The 25,782-nt window shown below is 40.3% G+C and overlaps 1 protein-coding gene across 1 annotated transcript; it reads right to left on the bottom strand.

Annotated features, from left to right (window-relative positions):
* Positions 1-584: 584 nt before the first annotated feature.
* Positions 585-18,659, bottom strand: DIPK2A (divergent protein kinase domain 2A). Its single transcript, XM_075418015.1, has 3 exons — positions 17,947-18,659; positions 5,823-6,126; positions 585-3,176 (listed from the first exon to the last, which is right to left on the bottom strand). The coding sequence occupies exons 1-3, from the start codon at positions 18,598-18,600 to the stop codon at positions 2,845-2,847; spliced, it is 1,290 nt and encodes a 429-aa protein (XP_075274130.1). The 5' UTR covers positions 18,601-18,659; the 3' UTR covers positions 585-2,844.
* Positions 18,660-25,782: the final 7,123 nt, after the last annotated feature.

The raw sequence follows: 25,782 nt of genomic DNA, 5'->3' as shown, positions 1-25,782 counted from the left end.
TTGAAAATATTTTCTTTCAGTTAACAGAGCAGAGATATATGGCTTGATCAAGTTCTTTTTAAGAAAATGAGTCCTACTCATGATAATCTCAAAAACAAAAAGATTCCTGACAGATCATTCTTTGGATCAGTCTACTAGAAAGAAGGAGGGGGGGAAAGTTCCTGTCTGTCACTTTGACAATGGTCCATTCTGCAATACCACACAAACTAGTTCTATGTATATTTTAGTGCATCCTAGACTAAGTCAATCTTAAAAGTCTGATTGATCTGAAAATCAATATCTGAGATGAGGTTCTTAAAGTATTCTTTATTAATATCATTAGAAGTTGCAGAAACAACTTTCTTGTAATATAAAGGCACAGGGAGACAGTTTTGATAAAATATTCCAATCAAACAGTAACTTACAGTACAAAAGGACAATTGTAATGCACATACAAACCCCAAACACCTCATTCAAAAATATTTCACTGTGTTCATCAATAATTATGGGCAATGACTAAAAATATAAATTGTTATTGTACAATAAATATCTGATAGGTGCAAATGGAACAAGATTTATTGCTCTCCACAATACTTTCCCTGTAGTTTGTTTTTGTTTTTTTTTTTTTTTAAGTTCCAAATTCCTTTTATAATCAGCTTTAGTAAATTATTTCTGAGGGAACTAAACCCCAAACCAAATCTGACAGGACATTCTGACAGTTACAGAACTGCCTCAAGTAGTAAACAGAACTGGCAGTGTTTGTTTCTTTTACAACTTGAACAATCATACTCCACTCGCTCATTGGGAAATGTGGTAAATATTTTAAAATCAACTTTAGTGATAAGTCAAGGCTTTTATGGTAGGCTAGTATTACCTAGTCTGAGGGCTAGTCTATTTTCTTCAAATAAGTGGATATTACGACAAAAAATAACATGAACCTTCTCTGACAGCTTGTGCCAGGGCAAGTATGTAAAACCATTTTCAAATGAGGGGAGGGGACAAATGAAAATTAAAAGCTGCACTGGGCATTTTAACTTCAGAAAACAAGACAATGGATTGGGAGCAAATTAGGACTACATAGGCAAAGATGACTTCAAGTGAGAATTTTGAATTCTAAAATATCCTTAAAATAGTCATCTAAGAAATCAAAAAGCACTTTGCATCTTTATATGGCTCAACTTCTTGAGCTTTGAGAAAGAAGGGCCTGCTAGTGAGTTTGCCATTTTCCTCACCTTGCAATAATTTGGTAAAGCAACTGTTTCCATCAGTCTTCTGGTGCAGTCTGCGAGCTATACTAGCTCTGCTTTCGAAAGTAGCACATACTACCTCGCTCAGAATTCTTTTTAGCTTGTATGAAATATTGTTTTACACACACATTTAAGAAATAGTCGTTTCCTTCATTACTGTTACAAGAAGTAATATGCATACATTTCCTAAGAGTATCTTTTTATGAACAAGACTTCAGAAAAATGAAGCATTATAGCAGTTGTAAAAAAAAAAGCAAGCTTTGAAGTGAGTTCTTGTAGCTTTAACAGATTTTTATAAAAACTGTAATTTATGAGAACAACTCCAGATTTACACAAACCTCAGCAAGTCAGTTTGAACTGCACTGGGAACAGGCCAACAATAAAAGGTGTTGTTCAATAAAAGGTGTCCAGAGTGAATACCACTAGATCAATTTAGTTGGTAAACCAAAAGATGAATATTCAGTAAACTCCATTACACTTTAATTCAACAGAATCAGGAATGATGTAAAACAAACTGCTAACTTTCTAGACGTTATTATTATTCAGATCAGGGTTTTCTTCTAGTATAAGCACACAGTTTTAAAAGTTCTTCAAAGAGTAAACAAGGACAACTGAAATTTGAATCTTGAGAATTACTACCTTTGCTAGCATTTTTTTTTTGTTACTATTTGTTTAGAAACTAATAAACAAAACCATTTTCTTTGGTCTACGCTTAACTACATTGGACTAATGAACTTTTACTTTTAGTCAAGCTTCTATCCCCAATTTAAATTCATACAGATCTTTTTATTGTAGTCTCTCTCCAATTCTCAAATTATCTCTGTTAAAAATAAGAGTTTGCTCACACCATGATTTCCTGCTAAACAGTCATGTGTATATACTGGCATGAAGGGTAAAAGTTTTGTACAATAATTACATCAAGTGATATTTCCAATGGCAGAACTACAAAGGACATCAAATGAATGGTAGTTCAAATGACAATTGAGTTTATGATGAACTTAAAAAAAATACACAATGTCTAAGCATAGTAAAATACAGTGTAAAACTCCCTAAAAATAGACAGTAAACATGGGAATCCTGCACTCACAGTAGGAACGTGCTGCACAGTACTAACATGAAAGCCCGTTAAATTTGCAACAATGCAGACAGCTAGATTTACGTGGATGTGAATGCCACTTCAAGGTGTTTAAACAAACACAAAAATGAGACAATGATGTCAGGAAAACGGCCTTTAAAACAGGCCATCAGTCTAACTTGACTTTCCAAGTAAGAAAATCAGCTTCACAAAACTGTGACACTAATGTAGTTTTATGTAAAGTACCCTTTGACACACAAGCTGTCAATTAAGCTATCACAGTCTTTTTTTACCTACTCCCTTTTAAATAGTTAGGGAGGAGAGTCAATAGTAGCTCAAGTTTTAGTTCAGTGAGTACCTTGTCTGTTTGCAAAGGAACATTATAACACCATAAAATTATGTTTTTATGGTACTTAGAAAACTGAGAAACTAGTTTCTTTTTATTTTATTTTCTCTTTTTAATACGTAAGTTCAAAACTTCATTTTCTATGTGTCTTTGCAATAGTGTTTTAGCCAGTGTTGCAAAAAAATTTTCACTGTGGACTACCTCACATTGTTACTCAATTGTGCAAGGTATTCACGCAGTTCTTTCGCCGCTTGGAATCTACCATATCGCTTCTTTGGGTTGGCACACTCATCCAGCAAGGCCTCAAGCCGGCCATCTTTGGCAATTTCAGCTGGGGGGTCATGAAGTAGTCCTCCAGAAGTGCCACGCCACGTGGCATGTCTTGATAAAAGGTTCTGACAAATAGCATAATAATTGTGGTCCACAGTGACACGAGCACAAAGAATTTCTTTCGAGAAGGACAGACAAGCTTCTTTGTCACAGTCATCAAATTTGCTTTCATACCATACATCCCAGTTTTCAGGTTTATCTGTGAAATATAAGGAGACAGTAAAAAAACAAACTGAGAGAGAGGAGGAAAGGGCATATGTGCATCTGAATACAATCAAAAGCTCAATACACAGCAAACTGGTAATATTTAAACTACAAACCAACTCTATTTAGATGACTTCTTAAATGTTCTAGTCTAAGATTGCATCTGACGGTTTGATAAACCCTTCTGCTGAAATGGTCCTGGCAATACAAAAAACAAGGGAATGAAAGAAAAAGGGTAAAATAGGTAGCAAAGAGAAGGAAGCAGAAAAAACAGCCCACTAAAACACATGAAATCTACATTCACACAGATACCCAAAGGAAAAAATGTAGCACGAACAAGTACAAGAGAATGATTCACTACTGAAGTTCACAGAGAAACAAGTAACATGATTTATTTTAGCAACACAGATTTGGTTTCCCCAGTTGCCCTGGGAACTAACAGTGGTAAGTGGTCTACCAAAGCACAAAAAAAACATTGCAAAGTAATTGCCATAAACTTCTGAAACGTTATCTTCCAACCTCTTACTTTAGACATGGTAGTAACTAAGAAGGGCGTATAAAAAAGCAGATGCATTTCATATAATCTCTGAATAGAAAAAATTCAACAAAACAAACGGCATTTACATACATCTATCAACCCTTCCTTATATGTATTTAAAAAGTTATCAAAATTTGAAGGTGTAACTAGTGGCTTTGTCACAAAGCTTTCTTTAACTTAAAAACCTGATTTACAGAAATTACCTTCTACAATAACACATAAAAGGTTATTAAGTATGAGATCTCCTGAGTTCTTACTACTTTTTGTTAGAAAACTTTCATCTTAAGTTTCTAGATTACTGCCAGGTTTGAGAAGAGGTCTGTATCATGGAGTCTCATAGTTTTGCAGATCTCTTTTAGCACTGTGATGTACAAAGAAAAATGTATCTGTGTTTGGTAGTGTCTGAGCTGACTACTGGTCCACTCATTTATGGTGTACTGCAAGCCAGACTAGGGAAAAAAATCATGTACTGAAGGCTGACTGCTAAAACTGTAAAAATATGATGTAAAATTCATACAATGAACAGCAAACCCGAATTGAAAAAAAGTCAGCAAAGCAGAATGGAGAAAAAGGGCTTCATCAAACTCAGCTATGATATCCCACATAGAGTACAATCAGATATTACTGTACAGTGCAATTAGACAGAATGTACACATTCAACTATCTAAACAGGCATATTAATCACTCTAGCCAGAGATTGTTTAATGAAACTTTACAGGATATTAATGAAATCAGTATTAAATGTCAAATTATATAAAGACTAAGAACTTTCTTGTGTCTTTATTTGTTTTCTGTGTTCTTGACTAATTGTTAGATTACAAATCGTGCAGCAAAATCCTAGTTAGATCCAATTAGTCTGAGAACAATAGACAACAGACGTCAGCAGGACACTTTTGGCATTTAGCTTCTGCAAGATGCTACTTGCTCTTATTCCATGTACACATCAACTTTGAAAAAGTTCATTTGGTCATATTTGTGACTGAGCAATTCAGACACGCTCCAAAAGTCAAAGTCTTAAGTAATATTATTTTAAGAGGGTGGAAAAAGAAAAAAAAAAAAAAAAAAGAAAGTTTGTTTGTGTAGCCCATAAGTACTAAAGTAAGTGTAACGGATATCCAATACATTAAAAGGTTTTCTTGGTAGACTCACATAATTTCAATCCAAGCTCCTTGAGAACGTATAATAAATCTAACACAAAAACAAAACAAAAACTTCACACCACCAAAAAAAAACCAAAAAACATACTTCCTTGTAGAAAAGTATGTGGATAGCAAATACCATCTCATTCAGCAGCACAGCATATGAAGTGTATTTGCAAAGCTTAAAAAAAAAAAAAAAACATTCACCCAAAGCAAACTGGAATCACTTGGCTTACTGCCATGAACTTCTGTCGAATCTTGGGTTTCATGTTCAGCCTTTAGGTCTGTAAAGTTTTCCTTATAAGCTCAAAAGGAATATAAACCCATGTAATGACACTTTGTCAAACAACTCTTCTGCTGCCACTGCTTTGAGCTTTTACAGTTGACAGAAAGATGAATGAATTTTCACTATTCCCATTTGGAAACAGCACTAAAATTACTCATTCCTTCAGCTCCATTGTTACAGAGCACCGACCTGAACAACTGAACCAGAGGCAGGCTATGTAACCAAGGCAAAGCAGGCCATAAGACCGTCTTGTCATTCACAGAAAACAGAATGCCAAGACTTCCATCCTTACAGACGTCTGGAAAAAAAGCAAGGAACGTCTCCTAGCTACTGCAGACAAGCCAGCCAGCCCATCTGTCTGCCTGTCCATCCATCTGTACAAACCCGTCCAAGGTCCAAACCCTCTCCTCCCACCTCCACCTCCCCATTTAAGCAGGATTACAGAGATTAAAAGTATATGTAAATTAAGTTCAGGTAAGCGCAATGCTTCATAAAATTGACAAATTGGTCAAGTTAATTAGTAATCTAATTGCAGATGAGAGATAATTAGTTTGTTAATTAGTAATCTAGTTATAAAGCCAACAAAATGGATATTTAGCAACTACACATACTTTAAATATTGTGCTTGCAAAGAATCAAGAGACATGGCGTGAGGGGAAGGGAGAGAAAGAAACTTACTCTGTCTGATTAACCTTTTATCTGCTACCAGAACGTTTTCTGCATCTACAATGATAACTTTCCCATCTCTTGGTCCAACTGCAAAGTTGTCAAAGCTGACATCAAGGAGGTAGAGTGCAAATTCAAAGTCATTATTTGTCAGCTGCTCAGCTATTTCCATTAACTGCCAGGCCAGATCCACTCGTTTCTCCCATGGTGCATTAAAGTAACTCCACAGCTCTTCTCCAACGTAATTGACAGCCACCATTCTTCCACATGCTCCTAAGTACTTTGCGAATGGCCAGCCCTCATCAGATGGAAAACTCTGTACATAAAAAGATTTTTTAAAATTTTCATTAATACAAAACAGCTTAGATTTTAAAAGGCTGTTCAATAAAATTTAGGAGAGACACCTGTAAACATCCATCAACACTACATTTCCATGTACTTCTAAGTTAGGGGGGAAAGAAAAAAACAACACAAAATATATTTACGTGAGCAAGAGGCCCTGCTAGACTACTAAAGGGAAGATACACATTTTCACATACACATGCACAATTCCATCAATTATCTTTTTCTATTGGTGTTTCATACACATCTGTTGTACTAATGCAAGTGTACTTCCCACCAAGATAATTCTGTATCTGACATTTTTAATTAAAAATGATTTTTTTAATAACCTGAAGGAAAAAGATTTAAAAAGCGACACCTCCTTCTCCCCTCCCCTTCCCATTTTTCCCAGTTGATTGGATTCCTTTGAGGATCCTCTCACTTGAAGATTTCTTACAGAAAGGATTACAGAACAGATTAAGGTATAAAAGAAAGCTTAGGCTTTCTTACGCCTCTAGTACTCCTTAACAGGCTACCTCTTGATTAATTGCTACATAAATACTCTGTGTGTCTATTACACACAGCCACATCACATTTTTATCAAAAGTAAAATCTGTCTCCAACAGCAGCTTTCATGGAAGTTAACATAAGAGACTGAATAGTAATAACATACTACAAGTGATAAAAACAAAAACACACCAGCGTATTTTTCCTACTTCTGTTAACTGAATGTGCCCCAAGACTTCAATCTGAACAGACAAGCATTTAAAAGGTATCCTCCATACTATGCATCAGGCAGAAACCAGAAAAACATTAATTTGAGAAGCCCCAAACGCGCAGAAGTTAGCACTCTCTCAGAATATAATGTACACTAATTTAACAATTAGGAGATATCACTGTGCACATGCTCCTTTGCCATGCACTACTCTGCTATCGTGTCACCAGAAACAAATCGTAATCAGTTCTGCAACGATGATGTAGCAAAGGTTTTACCACATTTGGGTTGAATGGCATGGTGGGTTTCAGTCCAAACAGAAGCTTTATACCTCCTGAAATCCATGATGGCAGAAAACATATACGGTAAATGGAGAAAAAGAGACACTGGAAGGAAATACATCATGCAGAACAGATCTGAACTACAAGACCAGTCAGGGAAGAGGTGCCCAGCACTCACCCATCTGTGTGTGTATCCCACTTCAAAAAACAAAAAAATTTAGAAAAGTTGTGAGTGCTTACATACCCAATTACCATAGCCTTAGAATTCATACCTCCCTTACAACAATCCTTAATTTTACCTATGTCTGTGCTTCCTTTGCTAACAAAGTTTTGATCATTTTATCTTAAACATTAGGCATCAGCTGACGCTAAGCCAAGGTTAGAATACTGATGTTAGTCAGAAACACTAGAAGCTCTGTAATACAGAAGGAACTGCAAGCCACATCTACTTGGAAGAATTAATACTGCTTCTTGAAACGCAAACAGCAAAGTTAAAGCTATACTCAATTCACACACTAAGACTCCAAATTTAGTATTAAAAAAGCCCTGAAAAAACAAAATAGATTGGCTTAGATCCCAACAGTCAATACAGTAATATAAATCACCCATACACACTCCAATCTTTATTCACAAAACTTGCTTGCATGTTTCACTAGTGGTTTTCTGTGTAAGCACGCTTCCACGACAGTGGAACCAAGTTTCTTTAAAGAGACTACTAACTAGCCTCTGATCCAAAAAGTCATTGAATCAATGAATTCTCCAGCAATATCCAAGGGGAAAATTCTTTCAAATGAAATTAGTTATTTACAAAGGAACAGTCCAAATGTATGTACCTTTCAGTCCTATATCCCATGCAAGTCTACTTTATCCATATCTGATAAAACCAAATTTGTATCTTCAATTGGAGAAAATTTATCCGGTTACTTTTTCTGATAAACACAGGTTTAACTGATTTCACCAACTGTGCATAATATTTTCATATTGCTGCATTTAATCAGCACTCAATGCAATATATTCACATAAATTGCTACAGCAATGATACCTAAATATTTTTATCTAAGTATGACTTCGGAAGACCTCATTCCTTTTCTTTTCCATGTCTCTCCTTTCCTGTATTCCAGTCCTGCTCTGCTTATGCCTTTGCCTCCCTTTCCAAATACAAATTCAACCACAAACAGTTGAAGTTGGCAAAGGCCATGCTACCATTGGAAGTGAAGGTGTCCATCCCTCCCAACCCATCAAGAACACTCATTTCCATCCCCTCCTCCATGTCCTTAGGAAAGCAATGCAGCTGGTACTCTCTGGGCTGGTGGTCAGCTGGATCAGTAGCCTGATCCAGCTCATCACATCACCACATCATGCTAGTACTGACAAGAGGAAGCGAGAAGGCCTGAACAGCCAGGTGCAGAAAAGAGGAAAGGAGCTAAGAGAACCTTTCCTTTCCATCAGCAGCAGGGATTTACGTAATGGATTAAACTGATTTTGAAAGCACAGCATTAGCCACAATGGTACACTGATCTTCAAAACACATCTTTTAAGCTTCCTCCATTGTGTACACTGAATTTCATTTCACACAAGAAATTCTAGGAGCAGTTTGGTTTATTAAGAAGTGAACATCTCAAACAGTACTAGTAAAAATCTCCATGCCATACTGTTACACAGATATATTTATAACTCTGTGGCAATAAAAAAGACCCTTTGACAACAGGAGTGCAGGGAATCCTGCCAACATCTGCACATGTACAAACAACATCTCTCTTTTGGCACCCTTCCAACTGGCACGCAACAGCCACATCTACACTCCATTACCCAAGCCAGTAGCCGAGGAAGGGGATAAAAATATGTACAAGTGCCCCATTCAGCAGGTTTATATTCACTTGGTGAATTTGGCAAGAATATTAATTGAAGTGCAGATCTGTTGTCTTTGCAAGCAGAGATTTGTAACTTTTTGTACTATTTTATTTTTAAAGCATCTTTCTAGATGAAATTGCAGCTAACTTAACATGAGGATCTTTTTTCATCATGTACTAAAATTTTGAAAGCCAGTAAGACATGAACACAAATTTGTATGGTCCTTAAACACGTTTTCCATGCACAAGTTGCATTTAGAAACAAAAAGCTTACATAGCTGCCAAAAATCTCAGATTTCTGTGGAGTAATGCATAACATTATTTTATTTTTTCTTTTAATTCTCAAATTATTAGTAGTATATTTAATTAGATATTTTTTATGTGAATATGCTATTTAAAGACTTTAAAATGTGCATTTGACCATTAAGATAAAAACTAAGCTCTTGTTCAAAACCAGAAACAGCTATCTGACAAAAGAATCTGCAATTCTGATGCACCCACTCACATTTTATCTGTGAATATACACATAAATGCCATGGAAACCACAGACAAATAAGCTTTTAAAAGCTGTTTAAAATACAGTAATGCATACGAAAAACTACAAACAGGTAGCTTAGTAAGTTTTCCCTCATTAAAGTTGTTACCCTTCTCTATTCACAGAGAAATATGTATAATCTTCTAATAGAAACATGGAAAACATAATTATGACAAAAACTTCTGCTACCTCCATTCCCAGTGACACATATATCAAAAAAATATTTTAGTTGCCCTAATTAACGTAACTACAAGATACCTCTCTAAGCACGGTTTAAAAACCTAAATAAACCATGTCAAAGGGACAAAGCACATTTTGTTCCTCAAAGAATAATGCTGCATCTATGTCTTTTAAAAAAAACACACTGTAGTCTGACAATAAATATTGACAGTTAATAGGGTGAATTTATCATTTCACTGAAGCATAAAACACACTATCAGTGCATTTGTCTTCCTCACTTCCATCTGTCTAAACATTAGAAGATATACAAATCTGCCACCAGTTTTGAGCATTCAGAGCTGTGAATTAGATCATGCAGTGAATACTCACCAGCTTGAAGCTGATAAGGCATATTGTAGTCTGCAATAACACAAATCCCCTTTGAATTAAACACTTAAAAGAATATTAGTTTATCATAATCAAGCATATAACTCGTCCTAATAATCAAGTCCAAAAAAAGCCAAACCAGTTTAACAACTGACATCTTTGAGCTACAGTTCCACTGTACCATTAAAAAAATATGCTTTTCATTTTCAAAACTACTCTACAAGATGCTATGTCACTACCAATTTTTGTATAAAGTGAGTTCCATCTAAAAAAAAAAACCACACACCCCCCAACCCCAAAAACAAACAAAGAGCTACACCTTAAATATGATGAAATTAAAAACATCTGCAGAACAGAGTGGGGACTTCTCTTCCGACTCCTTATGACCTTGAAGACCTTCATGGCAAAATTACACCCTTTGTCATGCCTTTGCTAAAATCATCCAACTAAACTGTGTTTGCCCAGGCACAAACTGGCATGGCAAGTAGAATTTAAATATGCTCCTCCTCAAAAGGAAAAAAATTAGTTCTGTCTCGCAGAGTACTGTTGATTCTGCAGTGTAAACAGAAGTAGCACTTGTATTCGTCACCAAGGCAAATAAGTAGAGCTCTGGAACCACAAAGACCTGGAGATCAGATTTTACAATTAAACTTTTCAGATCAAAGAAGGTTAAAAAGCACAGTCTAAACACAGATGCCTTCTTTTGTCAGGAAATGATGTGCATTCTAGAAGATAGGTATTCAAATGTATATGTGAATGCTAGTGAGTATAATGAAAACAACTGAATTCTCAACTATACACAAAATAATTTTACATTCAACTAAAACTCCCACGAAAATTAAGCATATACATATATATAGTCTACATAGACGCAATGAAGAGTGGGTTTCATTGAATATTCCAAATATTAGTATTCCCACTGAAACTACATTTCTTTCATTTATTTGACTTTTGTTCAGTTTTATTACATTTCAACCACTTACTACATACAATTCATGCAACAAGAGATACATATCAGGCTTAACTGGCACACTATAGGACAAAAATACACAAACAACTCTAAATATAAACCCACCCAGAATTGGAAGTTGCTCAATGATTAAGTTGAACACTTGAACTGTAAAAGGTGTATTTCACAATGTTAGCAGAGGTATGTCATTTCTCCAAACAAATTAATGAATAATGATTAAAGACAAGAACAAGAGAAAAGAAAATTTAATGTCGTATTGTTTTTTACCTGTTCAAATTAGTTTGTAGTTGATTAAAGCTTGTTCCAATTAAATTTGCAATAGATGAAAATTATCAGTATCTACTTCTCATCAGTTACGAGTCTGGAATATCTCACAATGAAGAAGTCCTAGCAGATATGGCCTACTCTGAAAGTTAATTTACAAAATTGAAGAGACTAAAACAAAGTCTCAATTACTTAATTCAGGGAAGTAAAATACAGCTCCCTCCTCTACATCAGACATACTAGAAGCAAATGGACAACACTGGTATTTCAAGGTTTGGAATGTGGGGTAACACGCTTCTTTTGTGTTACTGGAAACTGCTAAGAATTGCAATTTATCAGGAGGACTTCTGTTTATGTCTGTAGGGTGATTTCTCAGCAGCCTCTAGATTAAGACAGTCATTCATCATAATACCTACCCCACAATAACTTGAAGAATTTCTACACTACTCTAAACCATTCCTTTTACTTTGCTTACATGTCTTCACTTCAGGAAAGTTTCACCAAGAAGCACGACAAAAATAGTTTTGATTATTTAAGGAACATAATTAAACATAACATAATTAAATATGATAAAATGACAGTATGAGCCAGCTCTGGTCCAACATGTATGCTCATATGTCACTGCAAAAAATAACTTAATATATCTGTAGCAGTATACAGTGAATCTTTAAAAATGGAATAACATGAAATTGCAGATAATCATAGAGTCTCACATCAGCTGGAGATAACATGACAAGTAACCATTGATCTCAAACAAGTAGGTTTTAACTTTTTCATAAAGATCAGAGGAAAATATTCAACATTTTAAAATACTACACACTAAACACTAGTTAGTATGTCACAACGCCAGTATCCGTATGAGGCAGGACTTAAATAATACAAGTGCACTAGAGGACACATCAGGCAGTGCAAATAACTGCCTCAAATCCACTACTTGCTATTTAGCATAGGAATTCTGTATCGGAAACATCAAACTGAATGAAGAAAATTTAAAAGGCACCAAGTATTAAACTGGCTGGCATTCTACCAACATATTTAGAATAGAATTACAGAAAATAACCTATGACTAGAACAGTGTCTACGATAAAAGAAGAATAGAGAAATCCCAGGCAAGAAAAGTTGCCCATTTACTTCTTACTGAATTATGTATGGATCAGTAAAATAATTCTGTAAAACATTTGGCTAAATTGATACTTTGTGTGAATTCAGTGCAAGAAACTGTTTCAATGAGATCACAGTTAATGCTTTAATATATGTTTACCAGATGTCAATTATTGTTCTTCCCGTAACCAAACCGAACAGAAACCCCAATGATGACATGAAGAAAAACCGGAAGCATTTTCGGTTATGTGGCCAAAGACTGTGCATGCAGAGTAATTATACTAGGAATAGAGATACAGCTGTTGGTTTGGTTTTTTTTTTTCCATGAGGAATAACAATGATCAGAAGTTGTGAGAAGAATAAAGCCATTAAGTTTAAGCATTTAGAAAGCTAAATACATATCTGAGGGAAGGGCAATGATTTACACAGCCTACTAAAAAAATGCAGAAATACTGCTACTTTCCATAAAGGTATTGGTATTTTTCTTAAGAGTCAGAAAAATAACAGTCTTTGAGACTTGTAATTTACACAGGAGATACAAACATTCACCATGTTCTTTGCAGAATCTCCATTTTAAGCAGGCCGTTAAAAGCTCCAGCTCGAGACAATGTTGCATTAATGCACTCTGGATATAATGCACAGACACCTACAGTTTGAAAAACCCTCACATTACTTGCAGCATTTTCTTTACTTATATTTTAATAGCAAAGTTTGTGTGCAAACGTCAAGTTTGCTCTGAAAACAAAGCAAATGCATTGTCATTGGAATAGTGCACCCAGCGGTACCGTACACCAGTACAGCAGCCAGCACAAAGGCAGCACTGAGCATTGCAACGCCAGCTCTAGGTGCACTTTTGCCACAACGATTCCTAGAACCTATGTTTCAGTTTCACCAGGACAGATGTAAGCTGCCTTTTCAGCTAAGCATAACATCTTAAGGAGAAATACAACCACTTTCCTGAAAAACACAATTTTCTTACCTAGAAACAATTTCTTACTTTCAGCAGCAGTGAGTTCTACTGTAGTCTCCCTAACTCCCAGAACAAGGGATTCTCCACTTCGCCCTGTTTTTTGGGCATTGTTGGTTTTGGGGGGTGGGGTGTCATGTTTCAGGACAAAACTTCACATTTTGTCACAGGCCTTCATGTGTCGGACAACGCGTGGTTGCACACTGCTCAGAGCACGGCAGCTATGGTGGCACCATGACAGCAGCTCAAAACTGTTAAGAGACAGCCACAGTGGCTCTAAATAGGAAATGTGGAGACTGATTGAGATCAGGAGCTCTATGGAAAATAAGAGGTATGTCTAGAAAAAGCTAAACTATTTCCCCAAATCTTTTGTGTTGAACTGCCTTGGTTTTGGAAAAAAAGCTTGTTAGGAATTGGGGGGTGGGGAGAAGAGCAGAACTTGTGTAAGAGTCGAAGACTGAACAACAATCTTGGCCTCTACAGAAATTAGCAATAGGCAGCAAACATTTTTGATTCTGTAACAGTAAGTTCATGTTTCTATTTGCCAGTGAAGATAAAAATTAATCATGTTACTTCATAAAGTTGAGTAAGATTCATTATTTGAGCGCACATCACAGTTAAAAAAATGAAGAAAGTTTCTCCACTACAGCTATTTTTAAAAGACAAACTAGAAGGTGGGTGGTTTATAAAAAGTCATAGGGTGAGAATAAACCTACTTACATCCATGCTGGTTCTATGAATTCTGCAAGAATTGAATATTCACACTGTACTCAGTCTGCAATCCAATTTATTTTTAAAATTTTGCTGTTTCTTCACAAGACAACTTTGGCCGACCGATATTTGCAAGTGTTTGACGCACACAGCCATCATATTCAATTACGAATCAGATGCCATGCACAGATCCTATCCTCTAGGTGACTCCTATTTAAAATACTCCCTTTTCCTTTAAACGAGTTGAAGGGAACAGTAGCAAGTTTTGTTGTTGCTTTTGTCCAAATAAGCTGTTCATGTTTATATAAAATATTGGTTTAGATGTAGTAAATTTTTATTACAAATCAGAACTTATTTTACTAAAAACTATTTGCCTTTATTGCAGGAAAGGACTGTTAGAAAGAGGAAGGAAAATACCCAAGCCTCTCAGAAGTTAAATCTTAAATATTTACACTTCAAGCTAAAAAATTCTTTCCTCAACCTTCACATATAGGTTGTTTCATTCAAATGTGAATTCAGATTAAAAAAATATGAGAGGATTTAATTACTGACTAGTTTAGCAAGATTCTATGAAAGTAAAAATAATATTTTAATACCTAGAAAAGATGTAAACTGTACCGAATAATAACGCAGCTGTCCTTCCATTTGCTTCATGAAGTTCAATGGCAAAAGTGGCTGAATTCTTCACTGAATACACCTATGCAACTGTTTAACAAATGTGGCTAAAGAAGGTTAACAATAAAGCTATAAAAAATACAGATATTGAGTAAGGGTTAGAAGAAGTAATCTATACAAAACTGTGCTGGTTTACTACTGTTGAGAGACTTGTAACAAAAGTATATCCTGCTGTGGGTTACAGCCCCACCGGAAAACTTCCTGCAGCAAAAGCTGTAAGTCAGTTGTCACAATATGCACTTTGTAAGCAACGCCACTTTAGGAATAATCCATACTCCAAATAGGCTTCAAGCTAAAATCCCACCCTCTGATAAAGTCTTATAATCCACAAACTACTACCTCTAGCAGATGATGACAGTGAATTTTCTACTATAAATCAAAGATCAAGCTTTAAATTCAGTGCTTATTTACATCTGGTTGCTCCTGTAACTTAATTAAACAACACAGAACTTTAACACACCGAACACTGAGAATTTAGAAGTTCTCTGCTTCTAAACTAAAACTGTTATTCATGACAGTGTTTTAAACAGTCACAGTAGTGTTTCATGAAAAGCCCAAGGCGAAAACTAGCAATACTTTTCCTTGTGCCTTCCAGTGACAGACAGACAGCACCAGTTATCCATTATTATGCATCCATTTTTTATTTATTTATTCATTTAAAATTAAAATCTGAATCTTCACATGATGCGATGCGGGTTTCCTTTCTTGGAAGCAGCTGATTTTTAGAGCAAGCCTACAAGTCATTCCCATGCCAACATGTGCCCTCATCAATACTGCAGACACTGTACTATAAGATGTTTTACATATGTCTAAACACAAGCAAACTTCTCAGTAGTCAGTTATCACTTGTGGAAAGTTACTCCACCTCTCATAAAGAGTGTCCTGCATCTTGCTGTTGCAATAGCTGCATAACACAGAATTCTCCATTCCTCACGTGTGTCTCGGGTAGAGGCTGATAATGGAGTGGTACGTGACATGTTATGCAAATGAGAAGAGTTCATTTAGATTCATATATTTAAGACATTTCATTCCCAACTGAGAGAAGGTATTCAAGCCATTAGTACCTGCTAGCAAAGTTGATTAATACTCTTCTAGAGAATATGCTAAGAGTGTTTCAACACACAAAGATGGCCCGAAGTCCCCCAGAAATATTTCCCAGGATATGTCTATTCATCAGCATTTACCAGACTCTGCAAAGCACTTTTGATCTGATAAGAGGTGACAGACAACTTTACCATGCTCTGGACTGGTAAAGGCTGCCTCACTCCCACCGATTTGACCTGCTCTGCTCTCAGCAGCACCTTCGCTCAGATAAATGGCGAGCAAAGTACTTGCTCAGTTCACATTCAAACATTTTCATCTCTTCAACAGACCTGCTTGTCAGCCTCAGGACTCATCCACAGCTTATCAAGAAGCTGACAGGAATCAAGGCTCTCAAATCAAGCAGTGCTGCCCACTGCCTTTGATCCACCCCACAACAGTAAATGCTGCAACTGTGCCATACCCCTTGTCTGTGAAGAATACATTGGCGTGGCAAATGATGAAGAAACATACAGAGCTGTTTTCTGGCCATCTAAGTCTATGCTTAGTATGCTGGAACCAGTGTTCAAAACCAAAACTGTAAGTTACATGAAATGCAGCCAAAACAAATTGATTGTCGAAGAATTTCCAAACATATTCAGCCAAGCAGGTTTGATTTTCTTGCTTAAGTGGAGTTTCCTTTTTCACTGTGCTCAGGAGCAACTTCACGGCAAAATGGAAGAGACATGCTGTACCCTAAGTCCACTGAGAAGCAAACTGCAAACTTTGAAAACAAAACCCAAGAGCTGTACACAGAGAGACGGAAGGGCAGAAGACTTACTACCCAAAAAGCATATTTTTCATTAAATAGAGTTCATAAGTGCATTCTCTAGAAATTAATCAGCAGGTGAATTTGCTGGAGGGTAAAGCCTGCAGCGCAGCTTTTTGAGCATTAGATATTTCTTGGCCTCTTACTAGAGAAACAGCAGATGTTTATAACCGTAATCATGCAGTGATGCTTTCAAACATATTTGCAAATATTCTTTTCATCATACATTGGATAAAGGCAAGGATAGTCCAGTAGTCAGACCAAACAATTCTGAGTCCAAACTTTCACTAAGGGCACACTTGGAGTTCCGTCAATAGTGTTAAGAGCCAAAATACAAAGCTCCCAACCTAAACACAAATGCAATAGAAGCAACTGAGTGGTGCCAGAGAATAAAGCAGTTTCGTAACTGAAAATTTACATGGCACGTTAAAGCACAAACTTCTGGTCTGCGCACATAACCAGTCCTCCTAATTAAAGAGTATAAACACATAACTGCTGAAAAGAGAATACTGTTCACTTATTTGTTGCTCTGTTTTCAGGCTATGAAATACCGATTTCTAATTTTTACCAACAGAAAAACAAAAATTATATTTAGTTAAATAAAGAACATAAGAACACGAGCTAGCACGAGTCCCGTTCTTGACAAGGGAAGCACAACAGCATTACGGTAAAGTCTCTACCCACCGCCTATTTAAACCAGACCCTACAAAACCAATCACCGATTCCCACAGCAGCCTAGGGAGTGTGTATTACGGCAGATGCCACAGGATCAAAGCCCAGTGCTGAACGAACTGTAAGTCGGGCACAGACCCGCCAGCACGCAGCTGCCCCGCAGCTGCCCGCCCGCCGCCTCCCCGCCACCTAGCAGCGGAGCGCGCTCCCCGCCTGGGCCAGGGCGGCGGGAAGGACGGAGAACGGGCTGCAGCCTTCGGGCACGGCAGCACCGAGGAGGAAGGCAAACGAGGAAAACGCAAAACAGAGTCTTTGAGGGAGAAAGAGAAACTGTCAGACCGAGCGAGACAAACAAACGCCTCCCGCCCCGGGTGGCGATCGGAGAGCCCCCCCGCAGCCCCCCCGCGGCTCTGGGCTTTACGTGGGAGTCCCTGCGAGGGCACAGACCCAGAGGAGAACCCCGCCCGCTGCCGCTGCTGGAGGCCTGCCTGGCAGGGCCCCGCTCCCCCCGACACGGCTGCGACGGCGGCCGAGACCCCAGCCAGAGGGGGGAGAGGGGGAGGGAGGGCCGCGGAGCGAGGGGCCCGGCCGGCGCGGGCGGGCGGGGGCGGCCGTGCAGTACCAAGGAGAGCAGGCGATGGCGGGCGGCACTCGCCCGAGCGCCGTCGGGCGCGCTTACCTGCAGGACCAGCGGCTCGGGGTTGAAGGCGAGGGTGATGAGGAGCTGCATGCGCTCCGAGTCCTTCAGGTTGCGCAGCAGGAAGCTGCCCGAGTCCTTGGTCTCGGCGTAGCGGCGGACCAGGCGGTCGAGCAGGCGCTGCGAGGGGCAGTGCACCAGGTCCGACCAGCCCTCCACGGCGTCGGGGGTGAGGAGCCGCACGTCGCCGTTGAGGCTGGCGAACTCGGTGGCGTGCAGGGCCTGCAGGAGGTCACAGCGGCCCCTGCCGGTGGCGCGGCGGCAGATCTTGGAGTCGATGTCGGCGAGCTCCTGCGCCGAGCCCAGGCGCTTGAGGACGACGCGGCGGCTGCCCTCGCGGGGCTCCCCGTAGCGCGCGAAGTAGACGTTCTTGACGTTGAAGAAGTCGAAGAGGCGCAGGCGGCCCCAGCTCTCCAGCCGCAGCTGCCCGTTGAGGAACTTGCGGCACCAGCTGGTGCCCCAGCAGGCCGGGCACTTATTGAGCTGCAGGAAGCGCCGCTCCGACAGCTCGTTGCGCTGCAGCGAGGCCAGCAGCGAGTGCGTGTTCAGCACCAGCGCCGCCGCCAGGCTGCCCAGCACCGCCAGCTTCACGTAGCGGTACAGCCGCCCCAACTTCAGCGACACCAGCCGCAGCATCGTCCCGGGCCGGCCCGGGCACCCCGCCCTCCGCCGCGCTCGCTCCGCGCCCCGGCCGCGCCGCGGCTCCGGCACCAGTAAACTCTCCGCCTCGCCGCTCGCCCGGTAAAAGGCGGCCAAGTTACTGAGGGGACGGCGGGGAGGGGAGGGGGGGGAGGCGCCAGCAGCCCGCCGGCCCGGGCGGCCCCGCCCCCGGGGAGGGGCCCCGCCGCCGCCGCCGCTCCCGCCGCCGCCGCGGAGGTGGGCACGAGCCGCGCACCTCCCCCCCTCGCCCCGCCCCGCGGGGTCTCCTCCTCCCGCCGCTGCCCCCGCCCACACGGGGTGGGGCCTCGGCCGTGGCGGTTGGCTGCGCGTGACGCGGCGCGGTTGCGTGCGGTCCAACCCCCCCTTCCCTCGGCGCCGGAGGGAGGGGCCGCCACGCACGCGGTTGGAAGCGGAGAGGGCCGTGCGCGCGCGCTGAGGAAGGGGCGGGGCGGGGTGGGGTGCCCTTCCCGCCTGCGCAGCCCCGTGCCCGTCGGAGTCTCGCTCCGCCCGGGCAGCGAGCTGCGCGGTCGGCAGCTGCCACCGCCATGTTGTCCGCCTTCCGCCCCGCGGCCCCGGCGCTCACCAGCTGCCAGCGGGAAGCGGCCCGCCCAACACCGGCCCGGGCCAGCGGCGCTACGCGACCGGCGGAACCCGAATGCGTTGCGGCCAGTGCGGTTTCCATCACCTCGGGCGGCCCTGCCCGCCCCGCCGCAGCCCGCGCCTCAAAGCCACCCTCAAGGGTCGCCGACGCGGTCCCGCCGCCGTCGCCTGGCGCGGTGGTACCGGCGCGGTTCAGACCCGCCGCTGAGCGGCTGTTCGCTGGCGCGCATGGCGGTGCCGGGGCTGCCGAGCGCCCGGGACGGCGGGACCGGCCGCCCGCCCTCGGGGCAGGCGCGGCCCTTCGGCGGCGGGAGCCCTACCCGTCGTGCCCGGTTTGCCGTGCTTTTCGTCAGGGAAGGAGCACAGAACAGAGGTTCCTGCAAAACACCTCATGCAACCGCGTGTAGTTTACGAACAACTGAAGTGAGCTTACAGCTTACAGAGTGAGTTTGGCTCTCTGGGGCCGCAGGACAGGTTTTCCACTTTAAACTTCCAGCGCTGGCGCGAGGCAGTTCGTGTGTTTGATTAACGTCTCGGTTTTGTGGTGGGTTCGCTACACCTGATCCTTCAGAACGCATTCGTCCTGTCAGTACATGCCGTCACCGTCTCATCAGTGGAAAGGAGAAGGTAGCGTGCTGTGCAGGCAGCCTTCGCGTGCTCTGCTGTCAGTGCTGTCGATGCTACTGGCCACAGGTGAAGAACCATTCTGTAAAGCTGACACAGAACAGAATAAAAGAGATTAACTAGAAAAAAGGGTGAAAGTCTTAATCTCTTCCAGTATGGCTTTCCTTCAAGTGAGCCTGTGCTCCCCCAAGTTAAAGACAACCTTCATATTACCTGTTCAGTCTCAAAAGTACAGTAGGGATATGATGGTTGGGGGAAGAAGTGTAGCAGATGGATAATTTCCAGTTATTTTCATTTGCATGATACATAAATTTAAGTGCTTAATAGGTAGAATATTGGAAATATATTTGGCTTTTTACCTTAGCATGTACTGATCTCCCTGTGTACTGTGTTTTGACCTTTATATGTATAAAAACTAAAGAATCCATCATACTGAGGTTTTGTCACGCTGTTGTGTGTACAGTGATCTGTCAAGCATGACCATATCTCATTCAACACGTCTTGTTAAATGCTGTTTGTAGGGTCAAATCATCCGATCAGCAAGTTCTGGTCTGCAAACCACCGGTTTTACTAGAAAATAAATACATATACATAACAAATAAATATACGTAGTCTTCCTTTACTCAGGTATTCATTTGTGGACACACTGCTTGATGCCACATTTCAAATAATAATAGGTCCTGAAAGATGAACTGTTTCTTTTGCTGGATGTAAACTCCAAACTCACTAGCCAAGCTTGTCTCGTCTTCTTTACATGCTGTTTCTCCATCTAAAATTAGTTACTCTGTAGCTTAATAAGTCACTAACAAATCCAAATATACACAAATACATTGAAGTAATGTTTCTTTTCTACGTTGCTTATTTCTCAGGCTTCCTCATTTGCTCCGTTGTAGGAAAACAGCTTGATCCTTCTGAATATGAACAGAATATTTTAATCTTTACTAGGTGAAAACATCATTTTAAAGTACAAAGAATCTTCTGAATAGTTTAACTAATACGCTTTTCCAACAACAATGTAGTGTTCTTAAAGCATTTGACATTGCAAATCCATAAGCAAACAAATCTGCTATTTATAAACAGATCAGACAACTTGTTCTGAGTTACATAGAAGTTGCTATTTCTGGTTTCATAGTATTCATTGGAGACTTTGGGGGTTGTTTCTGAGGGATAAAGGAAGGTGGAGGCTGCCTTTTTGTACAATGTGGTTGTAATTTGGTTTCACAGATTTACAAATTTTGCTTAAAGAAACAAAGGAGACAGGAAGATGCAACTGATTGCATTTGGAATACTGAAAAGTGAAAAAAAAAGTTGAGGCAGAGTTGGTAAGTGAAAGCAAAGGAGGGAGAGCGACTGAGTAAAAATGATTAATTGCGAAAATGGTAGATGCATCTTGTAGCTCTTAAAAAGCATGATTTGTGAATGATACATGTCAGGAGGAAAGGGGAATCCATTTCAAGGTTCAGGGGAATGCAAAACAAACTAGATAATGCACTATAATATGCATTTCCTGTTTTTCTAGAGTTGCTGCCTTCCAACTAAGCTTCAAAATAAACTGCAGTAGTTTTCCTGTGAAGACTTGTTATGTATGACAATGTAATTCATCAAAGATTCCAGTGACTGGAACGAAAATACAGACTATCAGTGGACTGCAAGCACGTGAAGTTCTCTGATGTATAGCAGGTTAGTATAGGTACAGATGGCTGCTTTGCAGTAGCTCAGCAATAGGGTCTCAGTTTGCTGTATGTTATGAAGTGTCTTTCTAACAGTTACCTATTATGGCTGGCTCCATATATGGATATGTTTCATCTCCCATAACAATGTTGTGTTGGAGTTATGCATAGACCTTTAATGTAAGTGGACATAATACATTCCCACTGTTTTCGGAGACATCAAGAGGCTTCATGAAAATCACAGACTGTATGGCTACAGAGATGTCTTGCACAGCATTAAATTATCTAGTATATTGATCTGAAAGAAGACTTGAATAGATCCAGGCCTTTTGTCTCCATAACGAGAAAGCAACCACCCACCCAGAATTACTAGGGTACTTCACTCTGAGCTCTTATTTCAAACTACAGAATGAGCAGCTGTCCAAAATGACAGCTATCTCAAAATTCTTGCAGATACTGCAAATTAGAGTATCCTCTTTTTTTTTTTTAATTGTCTGAGACTCATTCCCATATTCAGTCACAGAATCCACTTGCCACTTTCAAAATAGGGATCATTGTCTCATTGTCACTTTACCCAGGCAAGTCTGAAAGATGTACCAAGAAGAATAATTCAAAGTTCTGCAGCTTTATAATCAAGAGTTTACGTATTTATGTTCACATGCATCAGACTGACTACATACACATAGTTCAGAAGTGTGTGTCACAGGAATAGCTGCAGTGGGCATGCCTGAGATTTCTGAAAATTTTGCCTTTTTATGTTGGGGGACATCCACAGATTGGGACAAACGTTCAATATCCTCCGACATCTTTCAAATTCAGTCTCTTAGCAGAAAAGAGAACATAACTGAAGGAATCTGGATATGCGGCTGGGCTGTGTAAACTGTCTATCCAGCCAACGGTCTATCCCAGTCATCTTGGAGACCAAGAGGGAGGGATGATGTTTGCAACTGCCTGAGGACGTGTAGCATAACCTCTGTTCTGTGCTCTACCTGCTTGGCATTCTTCCTCCATTACTTCTTCCTTTTACTTTCTTCCTTGCTTGTATTATATTCTTTGAACAGCTGAAGAACCTTACAGGTTATTTGAACAGCTTAACAATGGTACAGGTTATTTTGCTGAATCAACATCCTAGCAAATGTGCTTTATCATCATGATATGCACATTTGATGATTATAGCACTGAACTTGAATATCAAAATTTCCAAAAGTATTCACATCTTCAAGTACAGGTTAAGGATAGTCATTATTTTTGTCCTTTAAAATCAGCATGGATTTTTATTCTGATTTCATGCAGTACATTCTTTATATTGGTGTAACAGTAAGGTGACAGTGCTTATGTTATTGTGTGAATTTATTTTATTTGTTTCTCGTGGAAACTGTGAAGTGTCTCAATGAAAATTATTTGTTTTCATCTTCAAACTTTACACAATAGTTTTACAATAAACACATAAGGTATTTTCTTTCAGCACAGAATTTTGCTGCTTTTACACGTAGCTTAATTTTGTTCAATTAGTTCTATGTGTAAGTATACATCTGTTTATTTAAATGTATCATTGCTTAATGTGGGTTTTCAGGTTTGTCTACTGGGAGGGTTTAGGGTGGGGTTTTTTTTGTTTTCTTCCTATATACCACTCAATGATCAGTGGGCAAGTTTTACATTAATCAGAATTTTCATGGCATGAAAATTGTGGGCCCCTGAAAGTTGTTCTTCTTTTTGTATTATTTTATACAAGTATGAACCTGATAAGACAGCACCAAATTTAATAGAAGAACATTGATTGGACATTGGCTTGGACTTTTCATGAGTTGTCCTGGGTCTGATGTTACTGATTTCAAAGGATTCTTTATAAGTAATTACTCAGATTGGAAGAAAGGAACTGAAAACCAACTCTCTAATTTACTTCATCATGTTCGTTCAGTGGTGACTGTCCATCTGCTAATAAAGTTATCTTATTGTAAACAGCGAAAATCTGTAATACAGGAAACCATATGAATGCTATTGGCAAATTTTGCATTCTTCTTTACTAAAGCCCCTATTATTATAAATGAGTCTCTAAGTGACTATGGGAATGCATTGCTATGGTAACTATGATCCACAACAGCAGCTGCTTGCTTTCCATTGCTGTTGCATATATACATTAAAGATGTCTCTTCTTTCAATTTTAATGTATTTAACCTGAAAAAAAGATATCAGCATTTCAAAAGCTACACATCTAATGTTAAATGAAGCCGATCTATAAGTTAGGTTTAGTTGGTTTTTCCATTTCAGTCTTAGAGTTGTTAAATATTAGCTAAAACCTTAGCTTTAATGTGATTTGTGCCATGAGATGTTACTGCACAAGCAGTAACGCAATGAAGTCCCTTCCGCACTGTTTTGTCAAATTCAAAAGATGAGAAGATTTTCCAGTAATTCAGTTTCAGGAAAAATGTGTATAACAAATACTTATCAATTTTTATAATTATAGTCAATAGTTGTGAAGAAGTTTTCCTCCCTTGACAGCCTTTCCAGGAGGAATATATAATTGGGACTTCTGTTCCAGTAGTTTGTTTTTTTTAATGTCCCATACTCTAGAACTAAAATCCAGTCAGTTGTCCTCCGCTGCTACCCTGTACTCTATTTTACATTTCAGAGCAGTCTTTAGATCTAAGCTATGCCATTCTGCTATCTGTTTTGATACTTCCTAAACAGTGTGTCTCTTGGTGCAGGAGGCAGAGGAAGTACAAAGTGTGTTCCTTATGTCGGTAAGAGTAAAATAATCCCATTAGTCTTCTTAACAATCTTGTGAGAGAAGTATATTATCCCTGATTTAAAAATGAGGAAAATATAACACAGAAAGATTACAAGTCAGATTCAAATCTCTAGTATTACCTACAGCAGTAGAATATTCCTTGACATAGAAAACAGTCAAAAGAATTAAAATCCTGTGTTATGGTTTGCCATGCTGGTCTTGTTATCTGCTATATCAAAAAATGTAAACTATGACTGGAAAAGTTTCAGAGAAGAGCTGAAGGGTGATCAAAAGTATAACTTCCTTGCCAGGAGCAATTAAGTAAACTAGGACTGTTCAGTTTCAGAAACAGGTATCATGGAGGGATATGATAAAAGTACAAGATGGTGAGTATAATGGAAAGGCTGGATACATCTCAGATGTTTATCATCTTTTCTACTGCAAGAATTACAAGAAACAGTTAAAAACCTCACAATTTAGGTTAATAGCATCCTGATTCAGAGCAATAAAATGAGTATTGCAATGAGTAATAGAGCTGTGGAACTCCTTGTTGAAGAGCATGGCAGACCCTCAAAGTTTGTACTGGTTCTAAGGAAGACTGGGCAGGTTCACGAAGAGAAGCACATTGAGGCTAGCTGTGTACACAGAAACTGCATCTGACTTTGGAAGTCCCTGAGATGAAAAGGATTGCTCAGGTGTGAAAAGTCTGCAAAAGTATATGTCCACCCTATTTGTGCTTCTTCACAGAATCACAGAATGGTAGTGTTTGGAAGGGACCTCTGTGGGTCATCTAGTCCAACTCCCCTGCCGAAGCAGGGTCACCTACAGCAGGCTGCACAGGACCTTGTCCAGGTGGGTCTTGAATATCTCCAGAGAAGGAGACTCCACAACCTCCCTGGGCAGCCTGTTCCAGTGCTCCGTCACCCTCAGAGGGAAGAAGTTCTTCCTCATGTTCAAACGAAACTTCCTATGCTTCAGTTTGTGCCCATTGCCCCTTGTCCTGTCGCTGGGCAGCACTGAACAGAGTTTGGCCCCATCCTCCTGACATATCTCCCTTGAGATATTTATAAGCATATATTAGGTCCCCTCGCAGCCTTCTCCAGGCTGAACAAGCCCAGCTCCCTCAGCCTCTCCTTGTAGGAGAGATGTTCCAGTCCCCTCACCATCCTTGTAGCCCTCCGCTGGACTCTCTCCAGCAGCTCCTCATCTTTCTTGAACTGGGGAGCCCAGAACTGGACAGACTACTCCAGATGGGGCCTCACTAGGGCAGTGTAGAGGGGAAGGAGAACCTCCCTCGACCTGCTGGCCGCACTTCTCTTGATGCACTCCATTAGCTTTCTTGACAGCCAGGGCACACTGCTGGCTCATGGTCAACCTGTAGTCCACCAGGACACCCAGGTCCCTCTCCACAGAGCTGCTCTCCAGCAGGTCTGCCCCAAGCCTGTACTGGCGCATTGGGGTTGTTCCTCCCCAGGTGCAGGACCCTGCATTTGCCCTTGTTGAACTTCATCAGGTTCCTCTCTGCCCAGCTTTCCA

Source organism: Opisthocomus hoazin, chromosome 4 (genome assembly GCF_030867145.1).
Source record: "Opisthocomus hoazin isolate bOpiHoa1 chromosome 4, bOpiHoa1.hap1, whole genome shotgun sequence".
NCBI classification, from domain to species: Eukaryota; Metazoa; Chordata; class Aves; order Opisthocomiformes; family Opisthocomidae; genus Opisthocomus; species Opisthocomus hoazin.
Note: the sequence above shows the minus strand (reverse complement) of the source record. Positions and strands in the feature narration are given on the sequence as shown.

Coding starts and splice junctions, on each gene's coding strand:
- DIPK2A (XM_075418015.1), bottom strand. CDS start 18,600: ATGCTGCGGCTGGTGTCGCTGAAGTTGGGGCGGCTGTACCGCTACGTG. Junction 6,127..17,946: donor CCGAGCCGCTGGTCCTGCAG/GTAAGCGCGCCC, acceptor TTTTATGTACAG/AGTTTTCCATCTGATGAGGG. Junction 3,177..5,822: donor TAAAAGGTTAATCAGACAGA/GTAAGTTTCTTT, acceptor TATATTTCACAG/ATAAACCTGAAAACTGGGAT.